The sequence below is a fragment of the Puma concolor genome, chromosome A1 (genome assembly GCF_028749965.1).
Source record: "Puma concolor isolate L17-30 chromosome A1, mPumCon1.1.hap2, whole genome shotgun sequence".
In the NCBI taxonomy this organism is placed as follows: domain Eukaryota; kingdom Metazoa; phylum Chordata; class Mammalia; order Carnivora; family Felidae; genus Puma; species Puma concolor.
In genome coordinates, this window is record NC_141667.1 from 230,825,017 (window position 1) to 230,834,202 (window position 9,186).

General features: G+C 38.8%; 1 protein-coding gene across 2 annotated transcripts; it reads left to right on the plus strand.

Annotated features, from left to right (window-relative positions):
* Nucleotides 1-212: 212 nt before the first annotated feature.
* ZAR1L (zygote arrest 1 like) lies at nucleotides 213-8,540 on the plus strand. 2 transcript variants are annotated; one of them, XM_025924907.2, is made up of 4 exons: nucleotides 213-1,677; nucleotides 2,455-2,547; nucleotides 4,067-4,141; nucleotides 8,220-8,540. In XM_025924907.2, exons 1-4 carry the CDS (start codon nucleotides 1,018-1,020, stop codon nucleotides 8,361-8,363), a joined length of 972 nt encoding a protein of 323 aa, XP_025780692.2. In that variant the 5' UTR covers nucleotides 213-1,017; the 3' UTR covers nucleotides 8,364-8,540. The 2 variants fall into 2 exon arrangements, with proteins under 2 accessions (XP_025780692.2, XP_086570207.1); XM_086714081.1 differs by lacking the exon at nucleotides 2,455-2,547.
* The last annotated feature ends 646 nt before the right edge of the window (nucleotides 8,541-9,186 follow it).

The following is a 9,186-nucleotide window of genomic DNA, read 5'->3' on the forward strand; positions in this document are numbered from 1 at the left end:
TAAATTTTCTGGATTCTGGTGTGAGAGCTGCTTATAGACCTTGCTGCTGTCACAAAGCTCTTGGGCAGTAAACAATGAAACAACCTTAGATTAGACAAAGGGTGGGCTCTTCTTGGTTACGTAAGTGTCGTTTTAGTTTGATCCTTTTCTTTTGTTCTAGCAGGAAGCCTTACCAGTACAGAGCAAAGTTTATGATCATCTAGGTCTAGCAAAGGAACACACAGCTCTGATCCTTACTCAGTTAGAGTTACCACTTAACACTCATGAGTTACTCTGCTTTGTGCTTTATAGGTAATATCACATTTAATCTTGTAATAATTCTATAAATTAGTATTGTCAGATGGGGAAACCAAATCACCTGGTTAAGTAACTTGCCTGGTAACAAGGCCCAGGTTTCAGTTCAAGTCCTTTTGATTTCGGATACTTAACTATCCTGTGATTAAGTTTCCATTTACCCTCTAAATCAGAACAATTTGCTTTTTTCACCTTTTGGGACAGTGGCCCTCACTAGGAATGACTTAATGAGAGCTGTTGGCATACAGTATAACCTTCTAAAGTACATTTTCTCACCACATACACCTCCCCCCCCCCCATAACTTTATTTTCTTTGCTCCTGTGGTACCAGGGCCTTTACATTCATTAACTCTGCCGTGATATATTTACTTCCATATACTCTTCTAGTATGCTCAAATCATGCTAATGAAAGCACGTATGTGAGTAAGAAGTCTAAATGAAAAACAGCTTTGAAGAAAGATTCGGGAGGAGTGAGTTGAAGAGATAGGAAGAGCAAATAGGTATCAGGTGGACATTAGACCTCTGTAGATGGGTAGATCTCCTGTCCTCCTTTAATTAGGGAAATAGGCAGCAGCTCCCATCAGAACCTGAAATAAATGGAGAAGCTTGGAATGGACCTAAACTAACTTGATCAGGAAAAAGAAGGGTGGATGAAGGTGGAAGGCAAAACAAGGAGACAAAGCGCACTGGGGTTTGTGCTGTGCCTGGGTGCTGGGTGAGCAGATGGAACGCTTTGTCCGCGTTCCCTGTGGCTTGTACCAGGGCTATGGGAATACGATGCCTTTGGGCCAGCCAGGACTCTATGAACACAAACAGCCTGACTGGAGGCGAAACACTGGTCCCCCCACTTTCCTGGCCAGGCCTGGGTTGCTGGTGCCCGCAAATGCCTCTGACTACTGTATGGACCCTTACAAGAGGGCACAGCTTAAGGCTATTCTCTCCCAGATGAACCCCAGCCTGAGCCTGCGGCTTTGCAAGGCCAACACCAAGGAGGTGGGGGTGCAGGTGAGTCCGCGGGTGGACAAGTCCGTGCAGTGCTCGCTGGGTTCTCGCACCTTGCGCAGCCGCTCCCCTTGGAGCAGCTCAGGTCACAAGGTACCCCTGCCGGCCTGGGGAGTCTATTCACCAGTGATAGGTCGCAGGGGCTTGATCCAGCCGCGAAAGGACGGGGAAGACCAGGAGAGGAAGGCACTTTTGGGTCCTGCGGAGGCCAGCCAGCAGCAGCAGCAGTCACCACCAATGCCAAGGTCTGAAGAGGACAAACAGGAGGAGCTTTGCCAGCATGGGTTGGGGGAGGAAGGTACCCCAAACCCTCAGGAAGGGAAGAGCAAGCAGACACAGGGAGTCGGTGGAGCAGATCTGCTCCGGAAACCCAACTTCCAGGTGAACTTTCTCCTCCCGGTCCTCAGTCCTCCACTCGCCTTATCCTCTCTTTCCTCCTTTCCATTTCTGGGGTAACAGAGAAAAAAAATCTTTCACTTTATACTTGACGAAGGAGAGGTAGTTCTGATAACATGTTTTAAATGGCCTATATGTTTTGTCACTTTTTGGTAGAATAGGGTGCTAACTTTAAGCCTGTGAAACTCAGAAGTCTGGTAACCATTGCTATTGGGAATGAGGAGATAAGATGGGGTTTCAGGTCTGCCAAATATGTGACCAGATTTTCTTTTGGGGGAGATTGTGCTGGTGGCATTGTTGAAAGAACGTTAGAAAAGTTTGAGAGACAGGAGAAATAAGAATCTCCGAGTAATCCCTGAGCAATGAAATGCTAAATTAGCATAGTAGCCTTGAGGATAGGTATGAGTGAAGTTAAGGAAGCTTTTTGTTTTTTCAAGTTTATTCATTTAATTTGAGCGAGAGAGAGTGTGCAAGTGGGAGAAGGGGGGAGGGGGGGGAGAGAGAGAGAGAGAGAGAGAGAGAGAGAGAGAGAGAGAGAGAGAGAGAATATCCCAAGCAGGACCTGCACTGTGTGAAGCCTGATGTGGGGCTCAATCTCACAAACTGTGAGATCATGACCTGAGCTGAAATCAAGAGTTGGATGCTTAACCAACTGAGCCACTCAGGTGGCCGGGCTTTTTGTTTTTTTATACAAAGCCACAAGGAAAGAGGATCTGGCTTTCCCCCCAAAGATTGTAAAAGACTTTTCCCCCTTATCTGCAGTTTTTGGAACCAAAATATGGCTATTTTCACTGTAAAGATTGTAAGACCAGATGGGAGAGTGCTTATGTGTGGTGCATTTCTGGAACTAATAAGGTAAGTAAAAGTGAGCGGGACATGGGAGGAGGATGGGGCAGACACAGATGTTAGAGGGAGAGCGTTTCCTAATGGAACGTGACCACAATGCTGTCTCATTCTTTTGGCATCCTTCGTGCCAGGCACTTTTATCGGTACGTGGTTAATGTTTGAACTGAATTGGACTGTCCACATGAACACTTGAGGCTCTCAGAACTGGTGTTACATTTAGCTTGTTAGTTCTGTGGAACAGAATTGCATGTTATTTCGGTGAACTCTTGTGTCCGGTGGAACTGTCTATAATCATTTTTTAGTTGGTGTGTTTTGAACCTGTTGAGACCTTGGCTCTAGGCAATTTCCATAGTTTGTCCACAAGGTGGAGCTATAAGAGAAATAATTTATTGTAACGGTTCGCCTTGGACAGACTTGTGTAGGCTAAGCAGTTTTTCTCTCAATTGAATTAGTTGTCAACGCATTAAGATTGGGAAAGACTTTATGATCTGCATTTCCAGTTTCCCTGATTAGACTCTGGTCGCTATAGACTCGATGAAAACAGTAGGCTGGGGCGAAGCAGCTTCTCTCTCCTTTCACAGGGCTTGTGCACTTCATTTTGCAACAGCTGACATCTGGTCTATCTCATTAACTTCAACAAGCATTTGAGTTGGAGTCCCCTGTGCTTTCACGTTTTAGGTACTGCTTTTCTGGCTAAAGGCCTGTAGAAGGAGCGGGTAAGGAGGTGTGCTAAGACCTGAATGAAAACTTGACTTTTCATATTAGCCATTTACTAGACCCTGGAAGCAAATAGATTTTTATACTATGCCAGAAGAAAAACAGTGGGTTTAATGAACACGCTCTGAGATGCTAGGATACAAGGAACAAGACCTAGGACTCCTCCTTAAGAAATTTATTCTCCTAGGAGATAAGATGCAATGTGGTGATAGACACAGTGGCATTTGTGTCCTGGAAGCGATGCAGAAATAACACAGGAGGCGGCTGATTAACCCTGTCAGAGGGAAGGCATCATGATGTCCAGGCAGGATTTTTGAGGCTAACTAGGAGGAGTTCACCAACTGAAGCAGGGAGAAACTGTGCACCAGAGAATGCAGAGTTGAGAAACAATATGTATGGGTGGTAACTATAAATAATTTGAAGTTCAAGTGGGGAAATAATGAGAAAATGAAAAAGTAGAAGCTAATAGACTAAGACAGAAAGCAAAGGTCAAGGGTTTGGCCTTCATGCAGTGAATAAAAAGATAATAGTTTCTTCCCATTGAAGATTTTTACTATGGTACTTTGTGTACATTAATGGTTGCCAGAATTATAGAAAAAGCAAGTGGTAGTATCTCAATTTTACAGGTAAGGAAATGAGGTTCAAAGAGTGAGAAAAAGGGACTGATAGCACTACTTAAGACCTCAGGGTGGAGGTTGGGCAAAAGGGCACAAAGTGGGGAAGAGATTACTTAAGAACTGGGAGCCTAAGGTACATATAATCTTGTGTGTGTATATATATGTATATATAAAAACCCCTTATTTTTCTTTAGGTTTATTTCAAACAACTGTGTTGCAAATGCCAAAAGAGTTTTAACCCTTACCGAGTAGAAGCAATCCAATGTCAGGTAAGCATGTAGAGCACTTTTATTGAGTCTATAAGGTTACCATTCTTAAATATGAAGCTTCTGTGGCAAAATGTTAGGATTTGATAGATTGGGTATTTGAATAGGAATGTTAAGTTTTCTATGCCTTGAATTTTTATAACATTTTAGAAAAATAAATTCTGGATTTTGGGGGGTGTAGGAGAGGAGACATATTGACTCTTAAGTTGCTTTATACGGTATATTTATGTATGGGCCATATATGTTGTTTATCAAACACCCTTTGTGTAATTTGGATGTAGTAATTTTTTTGAGTTTTTAAATTTTAATCCCAGTTAGTTAACATATAGTGTTACATTAATTTCAGGTGTATGATATAGTGTTTCAATAATCCCATATGGATGTAGTAACTTAATAGGGAACCTGTATTAAGCTTTTACTATGTACCAGACTTTGGGCTAAGTGCTTTACATGCATTATCTCCTGTAATCTAAACTTTGAGGTAGGTGTTATCCCCATGATCCAGACCAGAAGGCTAAAGTTGATGAAGAAATAACTTGCCCAAGTGTAAGCAAGTAGTAAATATTAGAACTTTGATCATATTTTATGGTGTCTCCAGGTTCTAGGAAGTCACAGAATTAGGTCTCTAAAACACCTTGTAGGAGACCTCTTTTTAAACTTTTCAGAGAAGTATGGCATAGTTGGTTTTCATAACTGAGACATTTTTAAGATCTCAATCCTTCACTTAAAAATATTTTTTGTCCTACTTAGGAATAAATATTTAAAAAACTAGTCTAACAGTTTATGAATGGTTTACCTTTATATTTTCTAGTTGGACATTCTCATTTAATCTGTTTATGTTTAATATAATGTAGGTTTAAATATATTTTCTTATATTCCTCTTGTGTTCCATTGAAGTGACTTTTTTTTAAATAAAAAAATAATTTCCCATCTCTGTTATCTTGGTAGTTATTCATTATTTGCTATTCTTCTGGCACTTACCTTAGACATTCCAACATGGTTCTTTGACCTATCAAAGTCTGCATAAATCATTAATAATACCTCTCCTTGACAATACAATGAACTTAGAACACTCTAACTCCTTACCACCTCATCCTAATTTATATACTACTGTTGTATATTTTAATTTTAAACATCATAAGGCATTATTTTATATAGTCATTCATTTAGCTTTAGCTACACATATTTCCTTTCTGCTGCTCTTCATTCCTTTTTGTATCTGGGACCACTTTTCTTTTACATGAAGAATATGTTTTAATATTTACTGTAGCACAGGTCTGAAGGTGACACATCCTCTTTTGCCTGGATGATGGTTTAAAGGATAATTTTGCTGGGTATAGAATTTTTAGGTTGGCAGTAGTTTTCTTTCTGCTCTTTAAGGCTATGACCTTTATTGTTTTGAAGTTGGTTATTAGCATTACTAATTCCCCTTCTTAAATCTACTTGCTTTTAAGATCTTTCTCTCTGCTTTGTTTTTCAGTAGTTTTACAGTTAGATGCCTAGTTGTGGTTTCTTTGTATTTATCTGGTTGAGATTCATAGCATTTCTTGAATCTATAGCTTGAAGATTGTTACCTCTTTTGGAAAATTATCAGCTATAATCTCTTAAAATATTACTTACACCCCCATTATCTCTCTATTCCAGTTACTCATATTAGACCTTTAACCATATCCCTTATGCCTTTTATGTTCTTTTCTGTATTTCCTATGCTTTTGTCCCCCTTTGCTCCAGTTTGTATATCATCTACTAAAATAAACCTAAAAAAATTTTTAAAAATGTATTTTACAAAACCTCTGAGGTTAATGCTCTTTATCTCCCTTTTAGAAATGAAAACTTAGAGGTTAAATAGCTTCTCAAAGTTACAAGATAAAGAGTGAAAGGATTTTATCAGGTAGGTCTATTTCACATTTGAAGCAACCAGTGGAATAAGGCTGTAAGATAGGCCCTTGGATGAGATCTGTTAAAATGCTAAGAAACTTACACTAAAGGAAACTTATTTCACCTGTGTCCCTCATAATCATTTGTATCTTAGCACACACTTTTAAATAAAGAGGCATAACATTACAGTCTCAGTAACTCCTCCCTGTTTGCAAATTTCAAGTACTCAGTCAGTGCTATGTAATGATCACATTTAAACAGAATTAGCTTAAGGTTTTGCCAAAATGTTGATGCTTCAAGGTTCCATAAGAGGGGGGGAAAACATCAGCCAATGGACATTTTACCCCGTAGTGCCCCATCTCTCACTCTGTCTTCCGTTTCTCTAATTCTTTCTTCAGCTATTTCCAATCTGCTATTAAATCCATCTGTTGAGTTGATTTAAGTTACTCTATTTTCAGTGCTATAATTTTTGTCTTTAAAAAATAACTTCCAGTTTTCTGCTGAACTTACCAGTCTTATTTCTTTGAACATGTTAAGCATAATTATCTTAAAATCTGTACTACTTAACTCCATTAACTTAATGCCCTATGGTTCTGTTGCTATCATTGTCATTTTCCATGTTTTTCAAATTTGTTGTTATATCTCCTCATGTACCTCATATGATTATTTTTGATTGAGTGTTGACTAGTGAATATGAAGAATTACAGTGATAATTTGAGGCCTAGGATAGTATCTTCCTTCACAGAAGATTTGCTTGCTTCTGGTGGGAAGATAGGGACATTAACAATTAGATTGCTATTTTCTAAACAGGGTTGAGCTATTTCGAAACTGGGCTTTAGCATCTGTAAAAGCTGGTCAATTTTTGGTTCATCTTTATTCTTAGGTTGTAACCTTTCAGGGTCCCAACACAAAACCTGAACTGTTTACCAGGTCTTTCCCATTTTGGCGTATTTAAGATTATCCATCAGCTACATTGACTTGTCAAACTTCCTTTCAGCTTTTCACTGTCCTTCATTTCTTTCAGAATTGGCAGACCTTTAGGGAGGAAATAGTCCTAAATGTCAGGCTCCCCTCCACTTCTGGGTTTCTTTCTCTAATGCTTTGATAATTCTGTAGTGCTTCAAATATTTATTTTTAAAAGTTATTTCTTTAGCTCAGCTTTTCTAGTTATCCTAAGCAGGTGGCTTGGTCAAAACTACCTAGTACACCATTGCCAGAAACAGAAACCTACCTTTAGAGTAAATCCTTATTTATTTATATTTTAATTTTTTCCACAGTAAAAGTATTGTGAGGATTAAATGAATTTATATAAAGTACTTAGAATAGTGCATGCAGCAAACACCATGTGAATAGTAGCTACTAGAATTTTCTTATAAGGATGCATACTTGTCACTGGAAGAGTGGAAGTTGTAAATGTAGTACAATGTTTCATAAATAATTTAGACTTTGGCAAAATGAAGATTCCTAGTTCCACAATATAAATTGTAAAGCTTGACTTTTTTTAGCTATGGTCACGTGCAGAAAATAGAGCAGTGGTCAATTTTAAAGATAAGCAGGGTTGAGAGGGTGTACAAGGGCAGTATACTGGTCTCCATGGGGTGTGATTTTTTTTTTTTTTTTTAATTTATCAGAAGACCAAATGTGATAATGGTTAAGAACACTTTATAGTGAAGGTAAGTCATTTCTGGAGCAAGAAGAGAATTAGCTTCCTCTACATTACCCTTCCCCCTAGTTGTGACAACCAAAAAGCATCTCCAGACATTGCCAGATGTCTGCTGGTGGGTACAGTACAGCTGGTTGAGACACTGCTCTAATGTTTTCAAATATTCCAGCCTAGATAATCAAATCGCTTAATACTTACTCACTGCCTCTCACCCCTACCTGGCTACAGATGTAAAAACTTATTAGTGAAGAAATCCTATAAACTCTAACTTCCCAAACCTTTTTCTGTCATGAGATCCTCTTGGTTGGCTTAGCAGTATTGTCTCAAATACCATCTTTGCTCTTTGATCTTGAAAAATGCATAGCATTTAATGGGATATGAGTATCTCTGTACAACTTGGTCTAGGACTTCTCATAGGACTCAAAGGAAGATGCCGACATCAAGGATAGGGATGGTGGGGAGAAGTATTTTAATTTGAGGATTATATTTGAAACACTGATTTAATTATTTAGTGTCCAAACTGTTCCTTGTTTTCTAAAGACCTGTTCAAAGTCTCGTTGTTCCTGTCCTCAAAAGAAAAGACACATTGATCTAAGGAGGCCGCATCGACAGGAACTGTGTGGTCGCTGCAAAGACAAGAGATTCTCCTGTGGCAATACTTACAGCTTTAAATACATCATGTGACAGGCAGTATGACTTGTACAGGACACCCAAACTTTCCTTGTAACTTACGGTACTGTTCCTTTTTTGCAACTTAGCTCTGACCTGGTATTGGAAAATGGACTAGGCTTTTGTACTTTTTGTAGGTTGCTTAACAATTGTACAGTGTGAGTAGAATAAAATAAATGCATGTAAAATAGACCATGAAGGCACATTAATTGGTGATTTCGGGGTAAAAACATCCATACAGTATTGGGAAATGGTAGATACTGTCACTTACATGAAGGGAACAATAGTCATTTGACAAACTTTTATCAGCTGGTTGTTCTAAGCACTGGAAATACAGAGTTGATAAGGGGCAAGGTCCTGGCCTTCAGCTATACATAATAATTGTAGCAAATGCTTAAACAGCATTTATTATGTGCTATGGATTGTAACTCATTATAGCAGCCATATTAAGTGCAAACTATTATACCCCCTCTTAAGAGATAAGGAGAGGGAGCCACAGAGAGATCAAAGTGTAGAGCCAGGATTTGAACCCACATGGACTCTGACTTGCTCCATAGTTTGAACTACTGCATATATATGCATGTACATATATTTATGTATGCATATATACATACATACATGTGTGTGTATATATATATATACATATGTATACATATATATATACATATATAAATACACCTATATATGTGTACATATAAGATACATATTTTTTTTCAGATTCAAATGTGGTAAGTGCTGTGAAGGGAACAGTGCTGTGATAGAGTGAGCTTTTAGGTAGGGTGGTTGGGATGAGGCAGCATGAGAATGGAGACCTGCAGGATAAGGGAGCTTAGAGAAA